At 41.0% G+C, this 23,056-nt stretch overlaps 1 protein-coding gene across 1 annotated transcript in view; it reads right to left on the bottom strand.

Annotated features, from left to right (window-relative positions):
• Positions 1-23,056, bottom strand: part of LOC124799322 (multiple epidermal growth factor-like domains protein 8) — a 380,153-nt gene that overhangs the window by 294,899 nt on the left and 62,198 nt on the right. Inside the window, exons 5-6 of the mRNA XM_047262911.1 lie at positions 17,513-17,978; positions 138-385 (exon numbers count right to left, since the gene is read on the bottom strand). Coding sequence (XP_047118867.1) covers positions 138-385; positions 17,513-17,978 — 714 coding nt within the window. The remainder of the gene's footprint in view (positions 1-137; positions 386-17,512; positions 17,979-23,056) is intronic.

Below are 23,056 nucleotides of genomic sequence, written 5' to 3'. Positions count from 1 at the left end.
ATGAGTATTGTGCCATGGTGCCACTATTGCAAAAAATCACTTAATCTTAACATTGCCATCAGCATCTAAAACACAATGTGATGGATACAAATATAAAACAGCAACCACCTTCACACAACAGAAAACAGTTTTCTTACCAAAATTCAGTTTTATGCTGAAAAGTTTTGACGAAAATTCTCCATTTTCTGTACTTCCACCAAACAGATATATGTAGTTTCTCCTTGTATCATGGGTAACTGTATGGCGAGTTAATTTTGGTGGGGTTATTGTTGAATCGAATGCCCTGAGTGACCAGTTGCGTTGTTTCACATTGTAGTACCACAGCTCACTGGAGAGCTCCCCTGTAGCAAGTTTTCCACCAAAAAGGACGAAGCCTCCAGGATACCTGTCCAACCGAAAAAATTTTACTTCATTAGTACCAAAGTAATTCAAGGAAGTTATAACAAAATTTTTATGAAAGCAAAGAACAATTGTTTCCAAAATATTTTCAATGTTGTTGTTGTTGTTGTTGTTGTCATCATCTTCAGCCTGATGACTTCATGCAGCCCTACATGCTATGTGCAAGCCTCTGTTCACCTCTGCATAACTAGTGTGTTCTATACTCACTTGAATCTACTTACTATATTCAAGCCATGGGCTCCCTCAACAGTTTTATCCTGTGTTTTTAATGACAGAGAGCAATTAATTTCAATTTAGAGACTGGCACTTATTTCTATTGTAAACCATACGTTAGTTTAATCTGTATATGGAAAATAGGGTGAGTACAATGATTTACTTCAGTCTTTGTGAATAACATTAACATGTACAGCTTTTGTTTACTCCATGGGATTCTTTTCATGGACTTAAAAGGTATCACTTCACAGTAGTTACTACCAAATGTCATATAAAAAGAAACAAAACTGGCATTCTCAGAACTGGGGCATGGAATATTAGACATCTTAATCGAAGATGTAGGTTAGCAAATTTATAAACAGAAATTGACAGGGTGAAGCCACATATTAGGATAACCAAGACTTCTGCTCAGGTAACAACACAAAATAAATAGAGACAATGCAGGCATAAGCTTAATAACAAACAGGAAAACAGAAATGTGAATAAACTACTAAGAACAGCATAGTAACTGTATTATCGTAACCAATATAGATAAAAAAGCTAATGACCATCACAGTAATACAAATTTATATGCGTACTACCTCTGCAGATGGCGCAGATTTTGAAAGAATATATGGTGATATAAAATAAATTATTCAGATAGCTAAGGGAGATGAAAATTTGATTGTGATGGGTGACTGGAATTTGATAGTAAGAAAAAGAACAGAAGTAAAAACAGTAGAACATGGCCTAGGGGAAAGGGATGAAGAGGGAAGCCATGTAGAAGAATTATGCACACAAAACAATTCAATCATTGCTAATATTTAGTTTAAAAATCATGGAAGAAGGTAATATAAGGCTAGAAGAGATCTGGAGACATCACAAGGTTTCGCACAGATTATATAATGGCAAGACAAAGAGTTTGAAACGAGAATTTAAACTGCAAAACATTTCCAACTGCAAATGTACCAGCTGTTAAGTAAGCACTTTTCAACCTTTTATGTTGGAAGCCAGCCCCCCCCCCCCCCCCCCCCCAAATGAACCATGGACCTATGGACCTTGCCATTGGTGAGGAGGCTTGCATGCCTCAGCGATACAGATAGCTGTACTGTAGGTACAACTACAGTGGAGGGGTATCTGTTGAGAGGCCAGACAAACGTGTGGTTCCTGAAGAGGGGCAGCAGCCTTTTCAGTAGTTGCAGGGGCAACAGTCTGGATGATTGACTGATCTTGCCTTGTAACACTAACCAAAACGGCCTTGCTGTGCTGGTACTGTGAACGGTTGAAAGTAGGGGGAAACTACAGCCGTAATTTTTCCCAAGGGCATGCAGCTTTACTGTATGGTTAAATGATGATGGTGTCCTCTTGGGTAAAATATTCTGCAGGTAAAATAGTCCCCCATTCGGATCTCCAGGCGGGGACTACTCAGGAGGATGTCGTTATCAGGAGAAAGAAAACTGGCATTCTATGGATCGGAGTGTGGAATGTCAGATCCCTTAATTGGGCAGGTAGGTTAGAAAATTTAAAAAGGGTAATGGATAGGTTAAAGTTAGATATAGTGGGAATTAGTGAAGTTCGCTGGCAGGAAGAACAAAACTTCTGGTCAGGTGAATACAGGGTTATAAATACAAAATCAAATAGGGGTAATGCAGGAGTAGGTTTAATAATGAATAGGAATATAGGAATGCAGGTAAGCTATTACAAACAGCATAGCGAATGCATTATTGTGGCCAAGATAGATACGAATCCCACGCCTACCACAGTAGTACAAGTTTATATGCCAACTATCTCTGCAGATGATGAAGAGATTGATGAAATGTATGATGAGATAAAAGAAATTATTCAGATAGTGAAGGGAGATGAAAATTTAATAGTCATGGGTGACTGGAACTCGATAGTAGGAAAAGGAAGAGAAGGAAACGTAGTAGGTGAATATGGACTGGGGGGGAAGAAATGAGAGAGCAAGCCGCCTGGTAGAATTTTGCACAGAGCATAACTTAATCATAGCTAACACTTGGTTCAAGAATCATAAATGAAGGTTGTATACATGGAAGAACCCTGGAGATACTAGAAGGTATCAGATAGATTATATAATGGTAAGACATGAGATTCAGGAACCAGGTTTTAAATTCTAAGATATTTCCAGGGGCAGATGTGGACTCTGACCACAATATATTGGTTATGAACTGTAGATTAAAACTGAAGAAACTGCAAAAAGGTGGGAATTTAAGGAGATGGGACCTGGATAATCTGACTAAACCAGAGGTTGTACAGAGTTTCAGGGAGAGCATAAGGGAACAATTGACAAGAATGGCAGAAAGAAATACAATAGAAGAAGAATGGGTAACTTTGAGGAATGAAGTAGTGAAGGTAGCAGATGATCAGGTAGGTAAAAAGACGAGGGCTAATAGAAATCCTTGGGTAACAGAAGAGATATTGAATTTAATTGATGAAAGGAGAAAATACAAAAATGCACTAAATGAAGCAGGCAAAAAGGAATACAAACGTCTCAAAAATGAGATCGACAGGAAGTGCAAAATGGCTCAGCAGGGATGGCTATAGGACAAATGTAAGGATATAGAGGCGCATATCACTAGGGGTAAGATAGATACTGCCTACAGGAAAATTAAAGAGACCTTTGGAGAAAAGAGAACCACTTGCACAAATATCAAGAGCTCAGATGAAAACCCAGTTCTGAGCAAAGAAGGGAAAGCAGAAAGGTGGAAGGAGTATATAGAGGGTCTATACACAGGCAATGTACTTGAGGACAATATTATGGAAATGGAAGAGGATGCAGATGAAGATGAGATAGGAGATATGATACTGCGTGAAGAGTTTGACAGAGCACTGAAAGACCTAAGTTGAAACAAGGCCCTGGGAGTAGACAACATCCCATTAGAACTACTGACAGCCTTGGGAGAGCCAGGCCTAACAAAACTCTACCATCTAGCGAGCAAGTTGTAGGCGAAATACCCTCAGACTTCAAGAAGAATATAATAAGAAACTTCCTGGCACATTAAAACTGTGTGCCGGACCGAGACTCGAACTCGGCAGAAGTAAAGCTGTGAGGACGGGGCGTGAGTCGTGCTTGGGTAGCTCAGTGGTAGAGCACTTGCCCGCGAAAGGCAAAGGTCCTGAGTTCGAGTCTCGGTCCGGCACACAGTTTTAATCTGCCAGGAAGTTTCATATCAGCACACACTCTGCTGTAGAGTGAAACTTTCATTAAAGAATATAATAATTCCAAGCCAACCTCGGGGAATATAAGTTTGGATTCCGTAGAAACGTTGGAACACATGAGGCAATACTGACCCCACAACTTATCTTAGAAAATAGATTAATAAAAGGCAAACTTATGTTTCTAGCATTTGTAGACTTAGAGAAAACTTTTGACAATGTTGACTGGAATACTCTCTTTCAAATCCTGAAGGTGGCAGGGGTAAAATACAGGGAGCAAAAGGCTATTCACAATTTGTACAGAAAGCAGATGGCGGTTATAAGAGTTGAGGGACATGAAAGGGAAGCAATGGCTGGGAAGGGACTGAGACAGGGTTGTAACCTACCCCCGTTGTTACTCAGTTTGTATATTGAGCAAGTAGGAAAGGAAATAAGAGAAAAATTTGGAGTAGGAATTAAAATCCATGGAGCAGAAATAAAAACCTTGAGGTTTGCCGATGACACTGTAATTCTGTCAGAGACAGCAAAGGACCTGGAAGAGCAGCTGAACGGAATGGACAGTGTCTTGAAAGGAGGATATAAGATGAACATCAACAAAAACAAAATGAGGATAATGGAATGTAGTCAAATTAAATCGGGTGATGGTGTGGGAATTAGATTAGGAAATGAGAAGCTTAACGTAGTAAAGGAGTTTTGCTGTTTGGGGAGCAAAATAACTGATGATGGTTGAAGTAGAGAGGATATAAAATGTAGACTGGGAATGGCAAGGAAAGCGTTTCTGAAGAAGTGAAATTTGGTAACATCGATTATAGATTGAAGTGTCAGGAAGTAGTTTCTGAAAGTATTTGTGTGGAGTGTAGCCATGTATGGAAGTGAAACGTGGACGATAAATAGTTTAGACAAGAAGAGAATAGAAGCTTCCATAATCTGGTGCTACAGAAGAGTGCTGAAGATTAGATGGATAGGTCACATAACTAATGAGGAGGTATTGAATAGAATTGGAGAGAAGAGAAATTTGTGGCACAAATTGACTAGAAGAAGGGATCGGTTGGTACAGCATATTCTGAGGCATCAAGGGATCACCAATTTAGTACTGGAGGGCAGCGTGGAGGGTAAAAATCGTAGAGGGAGACCAAGAGATGAATACACTAAACAGATTCAGAAGGATGTACATTGCAGTAGGTACTGGGAGATGAAGAAGCTTGCACAGGATAGGGTAGCATGGAGAGCTGCATCAAACTGACAACAACAACATGTTGGAAGGACTACCAACAAGTTATCAGTCACAGCGAATGGGTATAGGCAGAGGGTGTATACCGGCAACACACAATATCCTGTTGCAGTGCATGCTCTGCAACATGATAGTTGTGACCTCTGTACCTGTGTCACCACAAATGCCATCTGTATTCTTCTCCCAGTCACCAGTTTCTCAGAACTCCGCAGGTGAAAACTGGCATTACATGTCCTTGGTTATTGCCACCCACCTTGCCTGTTAATTTCATCGATCTCAGTATTTCTTCTCAGTACCTAATCCTTTCTTCATTCCCCTTTAGTTTTCTATATCTTTTATTTTCTGATCTGTCTGTTTTTCCTCCCTCCTCCTCCCCAATCTTTAAAACAAACAATGCACTTAATGTTCCACTCTTACTAACTCGTGCACAATGTTTTGCCAGTAATCTCTGTCTTGTGTATTACCCTATATTCCACATTCACACTCTCAGGTTTTCAAATCTCATTCTGTGGAGTCTCCAACAAATAGTGTTTCCTTCTTACCCCATCTGGTAAGTCTCTCCTGACCTGGGGTTCTGGACGACTATTCCAAAACATCCCTGTTTCCTACTCCAAAAGCTTATGTGTTTCAATACCTTTATATATATCTTCCCTCTTTCCAGATGAAGCAACAGTTGGTCGCGAAAGCTTGAATTTTGTGTGTATGTTTGTGTTTGTTTGTGTGTCTATCGACCTGCCAGCGCTTTCGTTTGGTAAGTTACATTATCTTTGTTTTTAGATATATTTTTCCCACGTGGAATGTTTTTTTTTTTTTTTTTTTCCAGCTGCCGATTGGTGAGGAGAGTTTAGATATATCATCAAATAGACAAAACAACCAGGCCCAGTAGCAATATTTACACTCCTGGAAATTGAAATAAGAACACCGTGAATTCATTGTCCCAGGAAGGGGAAACTTTATTGACACATTCCTGGGGTCAGATACATCACATGATCACACTGACAGAACCACAGGCACATAGACACAGGCAACAGAGCATGCACAATGTCGGCACTAGTACAGTGTATATCCACCTTTCGCAGCAATGCAGGCTGCTATTCTCCCATGGAGACGATCGTAGAGATGCTGGATGTAGTCCTGTGGAACGGCTTGCCATGCCATTTCCACCTGGCGCCTCAGTTGGACCAGCGTTCGTGCTGGACGTGCAGACCGCGTGAGACGACGCTTCATCCAGTCCCAAACATGCTCAATGGGGGACAGATCCGGAGATCTTGCTGGCCAGGGTAGTTGACTTACACCTTCTAGAGCACGTTGGGTGGCACGGGATACATGCGGACGTGCATTGTCCTGTTGGAACAGCAAGTTCCCTTGCCGGTCTAGGAATGGTAGAACAATGGGTTCGATGACGGTTTGGATGTACCGTGCACTATTCAGTGTCCCCTCGACGATCACCAGTGGTGTACGGCCAGTGTAGGAGATCGCTCCCCACACCATGATGCCGGGTGTTGGCCCTGTGTGCCTCGGTCGTATGCAGTCCCGATTGTGGCGCTCACCTGCACAGCGCCAAACACGCATACGACCATCATTGGCACCAAGGCAGAAGCGACTCTCATCGCTGAAGACGACACGTCTCCATTTGTCCCTCCATTCACGCCTGTCGCGACACCACTGGAGGCGGGCTGCACGATGTTGGGGCGTGAGCGGAAGACGGCCTAACGGTGTGCGGGACCGTAGCCCAGCTTCATGGAGACGGTTGCGAATGGTCCTCGCCGATACCCCAGGAGCAACAGTGTCCCTAATTTGCTGGGAAGTGGCAGTGCGGTCCCCTACGGCACTGCGTAGGATCCTACGGTCTTGGCGTGCATCCGTGCGTCGCTGCGGTCCGGTCCCAGGTCGACGGGCACGTGCACCTTCCGCCGACCACTGGCGACAACATCGATGTACTGTGGAGACCTCACGCCCCACGTGTTGAGCAATTCGGCGGTACGTCCACCCGGCCTCCCGCATGCCCACTATACGCCCTCGCTCAAAGTCCGTCAACTGCACATACGGTTCACGTCCACGCTGTCGCGGCATGCTACCAGTGTTAAAGACTGCGATGGAGCTCCGTATGCCACGGCAAACTGGCTGACACTGACGGCAGCAGTGCACAAATGCTGCGCAGCTAGCGCCATTCGACGGCCAACACCGCGGTTCCTGGTGTGTCCGCTGTGCCGTGCGTGTGATCATTGCTTGTACAGCCCTCTCGCAGTGTCCGGAGCAAGTATGGTGGGTCTGACACACCGGTGTCAATGTGTTCTTTTTTCCATTTCCAGGAGTGTAGATATCACATGAAGTACAAAATTTGACGGGTGAAATGGGAAACAAAATGCAGAAAAAGAGGAAGGCAAAAGAAAATCCAAATATCTCAAAAGTGAGACTAATGGGAATTGCAAAATGGTAATGCATGAACAGGTAGAAGAAAAATGCACATTTGTAAAAACCTGCATCTCTATGGAGAAGACAGATGCCACCTACAGAAAAATTAAAGAGAGGTTTTAGGAAAAGAGAAACATTGGTATACCTGTTAAAGGCTCAGATGGCCAAAAATGGGGGCAGAAAAGTGGAAGGAATATACATAAGGTCCATACAGGGTGTTACAAAAAGGTACAGCCAAACTTTCAGGAAACATTCCTCACACACAAAGAAAGAAAATACGTTGTGTGGCCATGTGTCCGGAAACGTTTACTTTCCATATTAGAGCTCATTTTATTACTTCTCTTCAAATCACATTAATCATGGAATGGAAACACACAGCAACAGTACATACCAGCGTGACTTCAAACACTTTGTTGCAGGAAATGTTCAAAATGTCCTCTGTTAGCGAGGATACATGCATCCACCCTCCGTCGCATGGAATCCCTGATGCGCTGATGCAGCCCTGGAGAATGGCGTATTGTATCACAGCCGTCCACAATACGAGCACGAAGAGTCTCTACATATGGTACCGGGGTTGCGTAGACAAGAGCTTTCAAAGGCCCCCATAAATGAAAGTCAAGAGGGTTGAGGTCAGGAGAGCGTGGAGGCCATGGAATTGGTCCGCCTCTACCAATCCATCGGTCACCGAATCTGTTGCTGAGAAGCATATGAACACTTCGACTGAAATGTGCAGGAGCTCCATCGCACATGAAGCACATGTTGTGTCGTACTTGTAAAGGCAAAATGTTCTAGCAGCACAGGTAGAGTATCCCGTATGAAATCATTATAACGTGCTCCATTGAGTGTAGGTGGAAGAACATGGGGCCCAATCAAGACATCACCAACAATGCCTGCCCAAACGTTCACAGAAAATCTGTGTTGACGACGTGATTGCACAATTGCGTGTGGATTCTCGTCAGCCCACACATGTTGATTGTGAAAATTTACAATATGACCACGTTGGAATGAAGCCTCATCGGTAAAGAGAACATTTGCACTGAAATGAGGATTGACACATTGTTGGATGAACCATTCGCAGAAGTGTACTCGTGGAGGCCAATCAGCTGCTGATAGTGCCTGCACATGCTGTACATGGTACAGAAACGACTGGTTCTCTCGTAGCACTCTCCATACAGCGACGTGGTCAACGTTACCTTGTACAGCAGCAACTTCTCTGACGCTGACATTAGGGTTATCGTCAACTGCACGACGAATTGCCTCGTCCATTGCAGGTGTCCTCGTCGTTCTAGGTCTTCCCCAGTCGCGAGTCATAGGCTGGAATGTTCCGTGCTCCCTAAGACGCCGATCAATTGCTTAGAACGTCTTCCTGTCGGGACACCTTCGTTCTGGAAATCTGTCTCGATACAAACGTACCGCGCCACGGCTGTTGCCCCATGCTAATCCATACATCAAATGGGCATCTGCCAACTCCGCATTTGTAAACATTGCACTGACTGCAAAACCATGTTCGTGATGAACACTAACCTGTTGATGCTACGTACTGATGTGCTTGATGCTAGTACTGTAGAGCAATGAGTCACATGTCAACACAAGCACCGAAGTCAACATTACCTTCCTTCAATTGGGCCAACTGGTGGTGAATCGAGAAAGTACAGTACATACTGACAAAACTAAAATGAGCTCTAACATGGAAATTAAGCATTTACGGACACATGTCCACATAACTTTTTTCTTTATTTGTGTGTGAGGAATGTTTCCTGAAAGTTTGGCCATACCTTTTTGTAACACCCTGTATAAAAGAAACAAACTTGAATATAATTTTATAGCAAGGAAAGGAAAAGTGGGTGAGGTAGAAGATATGACGCCGCAAGAAGAATCTGACAGAGCACTGAAAGTTTTACGTGAGAACAAGGTACCTGGAGTAGACAACATTCCCTCTGAATTACTGAGAGAACTGGGAGACCTAGCCATGACAAAATCATTCCACGGGATACGTAAAAAATATGATAGGCAAAATACCAATAGACATCAAGAAGAATGTAATAATTCCAATCCCTATGAAGGGAGGTGTTGACAGGCGTGAATATTGTTAAACTGTGATGTATTAGGTCATGGTTGCCAAGTATTCACACAAATTATTTACAAAAGAATGGAAAAACTGGTAGAAGCAAACCTAGGGGAAGATCATTTTGGGTTTCAGAGAAATGTAGAAGCAACCAAGGCAATACTTACCTTACCTTGAAGACAAACTGAATAAAGGAGGAAGTACCTATATTTGTACCAACTGCTGATTTACAGAAAGCTTTTGACACTGTTGGCAGAAATACAATATTTGAAATTCTATAGGTAGTAGGAACTGAATACGGGGAGCTAAAGGTTACTGATAACTTGTAGATAAATCGGACTGCTGTTATAAGAGCTGAAGGAGAAACAGTAGTTGGGAAGGGAGTTAGACAGAGTTGTATCCTAAGCCAAAAAGTTACTGAGTCTGTTCATTGAACAAACTGTACAGGAAACCAAGGAGAAATTTGAGAAAGGGAATTACTGTTCAGAAGAAGACACAAAAATTTTGAGGTTTGCTGAAGACATTGTAATTCGGTCAGAGACAGAAAATTACTGGATTGTCTGTTGTAAAGAGATTCTAAGATAAACATGAACAAAAATAAAGCAAAGGTAATGGAATGCAGTTGAATTAAATCAGGTGAATTTGAAAGAATTAGATTAGGAAATGAAACACTTGAATAAGTAGATAAGTTTTTGCTATTTGGGCACCAAAATAACTGATGATGGTAAAAATAGAGAGGATATAAAATGTAGACTATCAAATCAAGAAAATTATTCCTGAGACAAAGAGGAATTTGTTAACATCAAATAAAAATCTAGATGTTAGGACATCTTTTATGAAGGTTTTTGTGTGGAGCAGAGCCTTGTATAATAGCGAAACGTGCATGATAAACAAGGCAGACAAGACGAGAATAGAAGATTTTGAAAAGGAATGCTACAAAAGCATGCTGAAGATTAGATGGATAGATTGAATAAGTAATGAAACCTAAACTCGCTGTATTAAATTGAGGAGATGAGAAGCTTACGGTATATTCTGGCCAACAAAAGGTATTACTTGACCGTACACATTCTGAGGCATCAGGGACTAGTTAATTAGATAACTAAAGAAAGTGAGGAGGGCAAAGATTGTAGGAGGATTTCTTTGTACAGCACTGAGAATAGAAATAAAATTCCCTTAATCAGTTTGCAAATAAAGTTCAAGGAATAACTGTAGCTGTTCAGTGGATTCTTTTCTGCTACATAATGTACCATAGAAGATATTATTGTTATGAGGGTGTACACACTCAAGTCTCAACACAGGCCCTTCTAAAGATTTTAAGATCTTGAGAATTGTTATCCACACTGGGCACACAACAAACAAAATTCTATCAGAACAAAACTCTGATGGTCCAAGTGAACTTGATACAACTGTTGTGTGGTTTAGCAGATGTATCAGAAATTTGAAACTAATGAGTCACTTCTTGACATGTTGATCTTATTGAGGTTCACAGTTTATTTTTATACTTATCTGTGTAGCACCCTCCAAGTCAGTCATGTAGCTGTAGCTGTCATCCATCTATCAATGAGACCCTGTCCATGCAATATGTCTCCTTCCCCACACCCAACCCCCCCCCCCCCACCCCCACCCTTTTTACTCTCTAGCAGACAACCACAAGAAGTCACACAACTAATGCACATGACCACCAGTGTTTGCTTTAATTTTGCTCGTGAAGCTCAAGGTCCATTTCCATATTCTTCTGCATGTTGTGTCATGTTTACCTGATACTTCTGTTACTGCTACATTTATAACATATTTTGAACTCCATATCAATGAAAATAATGAAATTTGAATATATTATGTAACTGTATAGATAAAAATCTACCCACCATGCAGCAGCAGGGGAACACACATATAACAGCACTAAAGTTTGCAAGCAGTCAGAGCCAATGGCTCCTTCTTCTGGGAGTAGGTTTGAAGGGGAAGGAAGAGGGATGAAGGACAAGGACTGATGAGATTTAGGAAAAGGGGTACAGTTCAGAGTAGTCACCCAGAACACCTGGACAGGGGAGATTTACCAGACAGGATAAGAATGAAATCTCATCCCATCCAATAATTTCAAATTTACAGTTGTGCTGCTAAGATTTACGAGGTGTGTTCACTACACCATGAATAAAGAGATTCGTCTGGCAAGGAAAGTACAAGGCTTACCCCTCAGTGAATTTCTGGCACAAGTTTCTATAGCAGCAGAGTGAAAATTGTACGATTTAAAGCACTGAGTATAGCCAACTATATCCTAATCAGTCACATCGACATTATCATAAGGTACATTTGATCCACATCAACCCAGCCAGACAAAGAATTGTTACATCACTTCAAGTAATCATTGCCACCAGCACCATTCCAGTTTCACCAGTTCATCGAAGGCTATCATCAGGCTTGATTTGTTTCAAGTCATACAATTGGTGTGACTAACCTGGCAAGTGATTTGATGGTGTGGCTTCCTGCAGTGTGCCATACTGCAATCGTAGAAGTCTCTCTATAAATAAATGTGCATTTTATGTCAACTAGTTGGATTGCAGCATTACGCACAACACATAAGCTGCTCATTACTTTCCAAAATAAACCAGTGTGGATTACCTTTCAGGTGGACATAGGTAGGCTATATATGTGATTTTTTGGTAAATTTAGAAAAAATTGTATTTGTATCAGGGAAGTACCACATTGATTAGCATTTTTTATAATATGTCAACGATATATTTGGTCTTCATACTTTGTCTTTCAGTTCTCAATTCAGGAAAATTTAATACCAAATACATGTAACTTCCTAACCTTTGGAAGGTATAAGAACAAACTTTCAGAATTCACAAAGGCAATTATATACAAGAGTTGGTAATTAAATAGTGGCGACTATTTATTCACAACCAATACAAAAGAGTTACATGTTTGCACCTGTTACTGTCCTTCAAAATAGTCACCAGCGTTGTGTAGAACCCGTTGCCAGCAATGTGCAAGGTCTACTATGCCGTTAGCAGAGCCTGTTCTGTTGATGGTGCAAATCGAGTGGTCTACTGCCTGTCGAATCTCTGGAACAGTTCTCAAGAGAATGCCACAAAGTGGTTCCTTCATCTTTGGAATCAAATCAAAGTCACAAGGACTTAAGTCTGGGGAGTATGGTGGATAGTACCTGTGCAAAATGATGACTGGGTTGCGCAAAAAGTGTCGCTGCTTCTTTCGCAAAGCTGGTCGCAGGTGATGCTCCAAAAACAAACAGTAATAATGTGCATTGATGGTCTGCCATGAAGGAACACAATGCGTTAGGATAAAATGATCACAGCCGTACAAGAGAATCACCGTAACTTTAGACCGCTCCATTCGCACCATCAACGGAACAAGCTCTGCTCCTACACCTTCCACATTGCTGGCAGTGAGTTCTACACAATGCTGGTGACTACTTTGAAGGACAGTAACAGGAGCAAACATGTCACTCTTTTGTATCGGTTGTGAATAAATAGTTTGCCACTATTTAAGTTCCAACCCACCTATTATGTTTGTGTGGCCGTCTTAACAAACTATTCACAGTCAATAATTGGTTCATGCACCCTCCTTCTCTCAGAAGAGCTATTTAGAGGAGGAGATTAGTGTTTAACATACTGTCAATAATGAGGTCATTAGAGATAAAGCACAAGCTCGGATTAGGGAAGGGTAGGGAAGGAAAGCGGCTGTGCCCTTTTGAAGGAACCATCCTGGCATTTGCCTTTAGCGATTTAGTGCAATCACGGAGAACCTAAATCAGAATGGCTAAACATGGATTTGAACAGCTGCCCTGCCAAATGTGAGTCCAGTCTGCTAATCACTGTGCTACCCCGCTCAGTAAGAGCTTTTTACTAAGGCAGAATGGGTATCAGTGCTTATCACAGTGTTATTAACTGTGTACCATGATCATCACTTGAAGCTGAATTACATAACACAATAGTGGTCAACATTTGGATTATACACAACTGAGGACCCAAAAGAAAGCAGAATTTGTTTTTTATGGGCTGGGGAGTTGTAGTGATGCATTTTCCCAGCAGCTGTCTCTATTACACACCATTTTCAATCGCTCAAACTAACACTGTTCGTGGGGTAGCATCCACTATAACTGAGTGCTTCTTCCCAAAATGCTGTTTCATGAGTTGAAGAGATTTTGCTGCTTCAGACATAATAAAAAAAGTGGTAATGTACAGTTATGTTTTCTGTTACGGAAATCAGCTATGTGGTATTATGGGTGGGATAAAGGAATCAAGCAGCAGTCAAGCCAGTGAAAGATTGCTTTATTGTCACGACAACAGAAAGCAAATCAGATGAGAATAGACATCAAAGAAATATTGGTTGGGGCACTTACTGTACATCAATTTGTGATAATTAAGCTGTAATGTTAATTAGCACACACCACACAAAGTGCCATATCATCATTCTCCCACATCTTCAATACCCACTTCACATGACAATCCAAAAAATCACCAATGGCTTTTAAGTCAGTATGTATGTTCCTAGAAGTGAGACCAATGTTCACTAAGTGGGAGAACCACGCAGATATGCAAGCAATGATCCTGGAATAGTATTAACTCTTTCGGATCCGCTGTCAGACTATGTCTGACATTACAATTTTGTACTACAGCTCTGATGTCAGATGATGTCCAACACTTTTCTATTATTGTGCAATAAATATGAGTTGGAGAGAATGCAGTGAGTAGAAAAACAGGATTGGAAAGCTTTAAGAGGGCTGCCACACTAGCAACTTGCACGAATGGCAAACATCACTGAGCTACTCAGTTGTGTATGCAGCGAAGTTGTAAAACCTATTCATTGTGGAATGAAGGTGCAGTTCAGTAATTCACATGTGTCTGAGCATCAAGTCTATGAATGGAGTTAAAAGTTCACAAGCTGTGTGATGTCAGTGACATGCTCTTTGTCAGGTACAGGCATGTGGTGTTGCTCCAGAAACACTGCTATCATTGCAGCTACCATGACAGAAGATTGCCAAGTGACACAGGATAACATAGCTACACAGCTGTAAGCATTAGACATGGTTCAGCACACCATAATGTGCATGATGTGATCTGATATCACAAAGTATCCTTTAAGATACATGCCCTGGCAACTGTCTCCTGAACTGAAGTAGCAACTTGCAATGCATGTGAATAACTTCTACAGCACTTTGAACAAGAAGATGCCCTCCTTGCAAAAAGTGTCACCAAGTACAAAGCTGGACAACAATCCACAGCCCGATCAAATCCCTAATAGATTCTATACTGAGTTAGCCCCTCTTCTAACTATAATCTATTGCACATCCCTCAAACAAATAACCATGGCCAGTAGTTGGAAAAAAGCACAGGTCATACCCATCTACAAGAAGGGTGGTAGAAGTGATCCATAAAACTACCATCCAATATCCTTGACACTGATTTGTTGTACGATCTTAGAACATATTTTGAGCTCAAACATAGTGAGGTATCTCGAACAGAATGACGTCCTCCATGTCAGCCACCATGGATTTCAAAAACATCAATCATGTAAAACCCAACTCGCACTTTACTCACGACATACTGAAAGCTTTGGATCACGGTAGTCAGTCAATTTCTGAAAAGCATCTGACTCACTACCACACCTATTATTATTGTCAAAAGTTAGATCATATGGGATATCAAGTGAAATTTGTGACTGGAACGAGGGCTTTTTGGAAGGGAGGATGCAGCATGTTATCTTGGATGGAGAGTCATCGTCAGATGTGGGAGTAAGTTTGGGTGTGCCCCAGAGACTTTGTTTGGGGCCCTTGCTGTTCAAGCTGTATGTTAATAACCTTGCAGACAATATTAATAATAATCTCAAACTTTTTGCAGATGATGCAGTTGCCCATAATGAAGTACTGTCTGATAAAAGCTGCTTAAATATTCAATCAGATCTTGATAGCATATCAAAGTGGTGCCAAGACTGGCAACTTGTTTTAAATGTTCAGAAATATAAAATTATACATTCACAAAAAAAAGTAATATCCTATGACTCTAATATCATTATGTCACTGTCGGAACTGGCCAACTCATACAAATACCTGGATGAAACACTCTGTAGGGATATGAAATGGAATGATCACACAGGCTCAGTCGTGGGTAAAGCAGTTGGAAGACTTCGGTTTATTGGTAGAATACTGGGGAAGTGCAATCAGTCTACAAATGAGACTGCTTACAAATTACTTGTGTGACCCATTCTAAAATATTGCTCAAGCATGTGGGACCCATATGAAAAAGGACTAATAGGGGATAATGAATGTATACAGAGAAGGATCGGATGAATGGTCATAGGTTTGTTTGATCTGTGGGAGTGTGTCACAGAGATACTGAAGGAACTGAACTGGAAGACTCGAAGATAGACATACACTATACCAAGAAAGTCTGTTAATAAAGTTTCAAAAACTGGCTTTAAATGATGACTCTAGGAATATATTATTATCCCCTACATATTGCTTACACAGGCATCTTGAGAACAAGATTAGATTATTACACCACGCACAGAGGCATTCAAACAATCATTCTTCTGTGCTCTATACATGAATAGAATGGCAAGAAATCCTACTAACTGGTACAATGGGATATGCTCTATGCCATGTTCTTCACAGTGGTTTACCGATTGTAAATGTAGATGTAGATGTAGATGTTGGTCCAATACTATCAACTGGAAATACAAACAGTTTGCAAGAAAAGACAGCAACTTGCATCACAAAAGTCAAACTAGTTTTAAACATAATTTTCTAAAGAGAATGCTTCACAAATCCTAGATCTGAGGTTTAAGTGTCTTCTGCATCCACAATGATCATATACATTTTTCCGAGCAATTTACATATGATTGCATCTCTTAGAAAAGAACTGGGCAGCAAGAAGTTCCATTCTGATGAAGTACACCACCATGCAGGGCACAAGTGGTCTGTCACTTAAATTCCGTTCTATGGGAATTGGAGCAAACTTTAATGTACTTGCACTGAATATGCGAGAGATTGTGTTAAAAACAATACAGTTTTCTGCTACTTGTGCATAATAAATAATATTAAAAAAACTATTTTTACAATTTTCGTGAATTACATTATATTATTGTTACATTTCAGTTAATGAGGTATTTGTGTAACATGAAGGTAAGACACGAATAGATAGAGAAATTTAAACTCTGTTAACACTATACTTAACAAGAAGCAACTTATCTGTAAGCTTTAACACTAGGACTGCTTTTGACAAAACTGTAACAATTCCTGTAGCGGCTCAAATTTGTCTACCCCTTCCTTAATTAGCTGTGGCTCTTTGTGGTTGATGAACACTCTGCAAGAAGAAGTTTATCTGTTGTTTCCATTTTGAAGTTTCCTTAACTGATGAGTCACAAGGTTGCTCAATCATAAGGAAGGTCAGCGAAACTAATAGTTTTCCAGTTCATCCATCAAATACAATGCTCTGTTTCACTAACTTTGTCTCATAGTAGAGTAAAAGCTAGCTCTATTTACAAAAGAGAGCCTTCTCACTTCACATCACACCACATTTTTCACGCTGGTGATATTCATACCAACAATAACACAGTTACAGGAACTATTGTCTAATGGCACCCCCAGAATTCTCATAAAATGTTTACAACTCATAACATGATGGTTTCTTTTAAGGTGGCATTACAAATAAAATTTGGATAACGGTGCATAAAACTGGTTTGATAACAGAATTTAAACCACATTTGTTTCAGACTTCAAAAGCAAAATGTAACAGGGTAAATAAAAAATGATTCTTTACTGTGTTTCAGTGAAGTTAAGCTTCACTTATACTACTACTATGTAGTGAAGAACAGTGCTGGAGAGGAAACACACATTAAACGGAAATCACATGTTAACCTAGACCTGCAAGAGATAATATTACTGTACGTATGAATTAGTTAATTTTTATTAGCTGTTTCCTTTTTCAATTTTTTAAGTACATGCCTAGAGAGGTAGAAGTGCACACAATATAAGCAAATACATTTTGTCCAGCAGATAAATACTTTGTTCATCTTACCCACAGGCAGCATGACCGTATCTTGCTGATGGCTTCACAGGAAAGTGAGGCTTTTGATCCCGTGTGTGGGCATCCGTTACAATGTACTCTTCAAACCCAGGAATCTTATGAAGAGGCTGCTCTTCTGCTACTGATGTGAGAACACTCTCCTTGCCATCATATAAGTTCGCAGTTCTCATATTATCAATTTCCTCATTTCCATTATTATCACTGTCTGAAGGGCCACTGGAAGTATCTCTTTCCATTCTCAGAAGATGCCTTAAATCCCTACCCAATCTTGCACGGTGTCTTGATATTTCTCTTGGTGGTTGAGGATGTGAAATTATTGTTGAATTTTCTGATATAGCAAGCAAAATATTGCCAAGAAAAGAATTCCTTTGTTGCAGGGCCCACAGCTCCTCCTTTCCTGCATGAACAACCTCTTTCAACTGTTGTGGGCTAAGTAATTTAAGTGTAGATGTTCCATCTGTTGAAAAAAATATGTTAAGCTTATTGATTATTACTAATAAGATTTAATAATTTTTATTATTTGCATGTCATATAAAAGACTGGAAAATAAAAGTGTGTGTATTAATTTGCATGAAGGGTGGACGATGATGATGGAGTAGGGATGCATAAAAGAGGAAGAGAGAAGGGTAGAGGGAGAGCATCCCTTATTATTATTATTATTATTATTATTATTATTAAAATGATGACATACTGATTTGAGAGCATGACAGATAGATCTTCAATGCCCATACTAATATTATCTTCTATGAGACAACTGTGGTTAAGAGTGCTAAAGCAGTTAAACTTCAACAAGAATTAAAATATAAATTACCCTAAAAATCATGTGCACATAAATTATCTAAAATGGTATAGCAGTGAAGGGTGACTGGCTGATTGCTGGACTAAAAATAGATGAGCCAGTTGCTCTACAACACACTAAAATCTCCAGCCTAATAGCTCATCTAGAGCACTGATAATCAATTAAATTTTTAAAGCTTTACCACACTCATCTTTTCATTTGCTAAAATAGAGTGAAAGTCCCCAATTAAACTTGTTTCTGGGTCCTTGTCCAGGCATCAAAAACATAGACTGTCTTCTGTTTGGAGGTAGGTCGGGGTTAGTTCATCCCACTAGATAGACTAGTATCAGGTATGCCATGGATTAACAGCTTGCTTTACTGAACACAGATTACTGTTCCTCATTTCCAGTCACACCTCCTCCCACGGCTGCACAACTCTCTGACTTTACAGCAAGATGAAAGGCTGCTAGAGAATGGCATACTGTGTCATGTGGTGTTTCTCACATGCCTCATTGGCTGCTTGGTCAGTTTGCCCATTTCCCCAGCTTATCAAATTCCATGGTACCCAGCATAATTATAGTTGTTCCCTCTGGTGTTAAAGGGTGTATTTTGTGCATTATTTTGTCTGCTGGATGCATCTGCAGAAATATTTGTAGGTTGCTAAGTGAATTGGAGTAGATGAGAACTTCTTCCTGTTCCAATGTCTCCAGAATCAGATGTAATTCTGCTCTAGTGGAACTGTGGCACTGTATTCATCAAGCTGAATCTGAAGACAAGGTCGGAAAACACGACTGGAGATCCCAGGGAAACATTGGTGTGTATTACACTAGCGAAACTGGAAATGCTTACCAATTGCCAACTATGTATATGAATTGGATATACATACTAATCTCTTTCTGCTCCCCCCTTTCTCTGTCCATCTCCCCACCCCCCCCCCACCCCCCTCCGTCTCCTCCTCGGCCTCTGTCTGTCCAGCTCCTCTTCTTCCCTCTCTCTGACCTTGAGCCTTGTTTACTGTTACTGCAATTGAAACACTGATAGGGAATTGAAATTGTTTAAAATGAATGGATAAATCAGTTGTGATCGTTGTTATGTGGGGTATGAAAGAGACCTCTCCACCTGCTTGATCGGTGAGGATATTAGCTTCAATGTTAGTATTTCACATAGTTTTAATTTGTAAAAGGGTAGGGTTATAAAGTTTTGGATAATTCAGATTCTGTAGTAGCATTCTATTCGTAAGCTGAAAAGCCATAAACAAAACTTTCCAGTTTTCTGTTAAAACCAACAAAGAAGTACATTGTTGAGTGTACAATTTTTGTTTAAAATTATGAATAAGGAGAAAGAATATATATGGGAGAAACAGTCTGTTTAATGATTTAAATTCCCTGCTATTCTAGTTAAAACTGATTGTGAAAAAGAGTGAAGTCACATGCTTTCACAGCACAGGATTTTATTCCTTACAATCAGTTTTAACAAGATACCGGTGCATTTTTGTTTAAGAAAATTTACAGCCTATGTCTGAATGTTTATTAAAGCATTGGGTAAAAATTTAAAGAAAACTGGTTAAGAACTTTTCAAGATTTTTGCTAACACCATTTCTCCCTTATACACAGAGAGTGAGGTATGAGCACTTGTACACCTTCGATACTGTGAAACACATCTCTTCTACTGCAATCTCTTTGCTTTCCATATTTCAGAAGGAGATAGTATGGACAAAACAAGAAAAAACTGCAGCAAATACGGGCTCTAAAATGCATACTTGTTCATCTTCACTAAGATGTGCTCATAGTACTTATGGTATGCATTTTTAAACCCATGTTTATTGGACTTTTTCCACTGTTTTGATGGTTAGTACCACCTCTCAAAATATTTGATACTTTAACACCCTGCATACATTTATATACCGCATGCATTTAAAAATAATAACCCTATAACCATCCAAACATTTATTACAGTAATGTGTAAAAACCTGAAGCAAACTGATCAAAGACTCCTCGAGATTCTTCCAAACAACATAAAACAATGTCTTTTCTTTATACGATAGTATAGATTACAACTGTTTCATTTATCGAAAATGGAATTAAAAATTTAAATCTGGATTACATCATTTTTCAAATTTTTCAAACCTAAAATAATACTGGATCTATGTAGGAGAAAAAGTGAGATCTGTTTCAACTGGTGAAAACCTTTAAAATCAGTCCCACTAATCTCTAAAAAACAATCCTTTATGTAGATCCGAAATGGCACTATTCCTGAAGGTCACTTGTTGAAAAGTTCCCAAAGGCATGTAGCAGTGCTCGCCTGCTTTGTTTATCTCTTTGTTTGTTGCTTTCAGTGTTGATGTACTGCGTTGCTATACTGGTTGAAAAATGGTGTTTGTGATTCGGACACTGACTACGGTATTGTTTACTTTCACTTTTCACAACCCCCCCCCCCCCCCCCATATACACATTTAATATGCTTCCAGGGCTCTCAGGTGTCCAGCCGGATGTGATCGTGTAAGGCCCACTATATTTCGGCAAATAACCTTTCCGCCATCATTAGGTGGCTCTGATGGAATGGTCTATCTGCTCACTGTCAGTGTTATTATGTCCGTCAGTCGGGCTTCGATTCCTGCGCCGATGATCTGATTGCAGCTGTCGACATTCCGACTGCGAGCGGCGATGCTCCGATTGCGGCCACTGGCAATCCGTTTGCGGGTACCGACCCAGGTCCGGGTTATCCCCAGCGTCGCACCAGGTGGTGAAAGATGCCAAATATCGTGAAGTGTCCCTGGCAGCCGTTGTGGAAAGTTATTTCGCTTGCTTGAGGCGTGACTCCTTGATGGAGCTAAGTAACGGTTTCAGTTGAAAACCTGTGTCTCCGTTTATGAGACTGTCCGTTGCGTAAATTTCAGTAGCCTCCTTGAAGATGCTGTCCCAATAGAAGCTGGTAGGGGCCAGAATCTTGGTCTCTTTGTATTTCGCGTTGTGTCCAGTTTCCAAGCAGTGTTCTGCCATTGCCGATTTGTTTGGCTGGCCTAGCCGCATGTAGCATGTGTGTTCTTTGCAGCAGTCTTCAACTGTTCAGATCGTTTGACCGATTTAGGATTTGCTGCAACCACATGGAATATTATATACGCCTACTTTCTTGAGGCCAAAATCCGTCTTTCACTGACCCCAGTAAGGCGCGTATCTTGGTTGATGGTCGGCAGACCGTGCCAATTTTGTGTTGTTTTAGCAGTCTCCCAATTTTTGACATCATGTTGCCTGCATATGGTAGAAAGGCAAGGCCTGGTTTCTCATCTTTATACTGTTCTTCATCTGGGTTTCCTCTGTGTATGCATCAATTGGTTGCTGTACCCGTTCTTGCGGAACACATTTTCTAGGTGTTTAAGTTCTTTGTGCAGATATTGTTCATCCGATATCAAGTATGCCCTGTGAACCAGTGTGTTGAGCATCCTGTTGAGTTGTGCAGGATGGTGGCAACTCGAGGCATGTAAATATAAGTCTGGAAGTGCGGGCTTGCAGTACACACTATGACCCAGTGTGCCATTAGATCTCCGCTCTACAAGTACATCAAGAAAGGGCAATTTCTCTTCCTTCTCAATTTCCATGGTGAACAGTATGTTGTCGTGGACGGAATTTAGATGTTCTCAAAACGTCTGCAGATGATCAGGTCCATGGGGTCAGATGACAAACGTGTCATCCTGTACAGACAGGACTATGAACAGAAGATGCTCCAACTACTTGAAGACTCGGCATACCAGAAGATCAAGACGGACCCGCCCAATAGGATACAACTAAGCACTGCCACCCTACTGAAAAATGGCACAATTGAGGAGAAGGATATCAACAGACTTCAACAGCGCTCCGCAGTAGCTCTGAGAATATACGGCCTCCCTAAGACACATAAGGAAGGGATGCATCCCACTGTCAGCAACATAGGGGCGCCCATGTACCCTCTCGCACAACACCTGACAGGCCTGCTCAGACGATTTGTGGGAAAGTTCGAGCACCATAATCCGAACTCAAAGAACTTCATTCGCCATCTTAAGGATCTGACCCTACGAGAATAAGACACTGTGGTCAGCTTTGATGTTGTGTCACTCCTCAAACGGGTCCCACTAAAAGATTCGATCCACCTTATCAGCGAAAAATTTGGTCCTGAGTTGATACAACTTTTCCAGCACGTACTTACATCCACTTACTTTGTCTTCAACAGCCAATACTATGAACAGACCGACGGTGTGGCCATGGGGAGCCCTCTCTCACCAGTGGTAGCCAAATTATTTATGGAGATTTTCAAAGAGGAGGCTCTACAAGCGGCCGAATGGACACCTGTGTGTTTTTTCCGATATGTGGATGGTACATCTGTCATCTGGCCCCATGGACCTGATCATCTGCAGACGTTTTTAGAACATCTAAATTCTGTCCACGACAACATACGGTTCACCATGGAAACTGAGAAGGAAGAGAAATTATCCATTCTTGACGTACTTGTAGAGCGGAGATCTAATGGCACACTGGGTCATAGCGTGTACTGCAAGCCTGCACTTCCAGACTTATATTTACATGCCTCGAGTTGCCACCATCCTGCACAACTCAACAGGATGTTCAACACACTGGTTCACAGGGCATACTTGATATCGGATGAACAATATCTGCACAAAGAACTTAAACACCTAGAAAATGTGTTCCGCTAGAACGGGTACAGCAACCAATTGATGCATACAGCCTTCATACAACGGAAACACAGAAGAAACACAGATGAAGAAC

This window comes from Schistocerca piceifrons, chromosome 5 (assembly GCF_021461385.2).
Source record: "Schistocerca piceifrons isolate TAMUIC-IGC-003096 chromosome 5, iqSchPice1.1, whole genome shotgun sequence".
In the NCBI taxonomy this organism is placed as follows: domain Eukaryota; kingdom Metazoa; phylum Arthropoda; class Insecta; order Orthoptera; family Acrididae; genus Schistocerca; species Schistocerca piceifrons.
The sequence above is the reverse complement of the archived record's forward strand: the minus strand, read 5'-3'. Positions and strand labels throughout refer to the sequence as shown.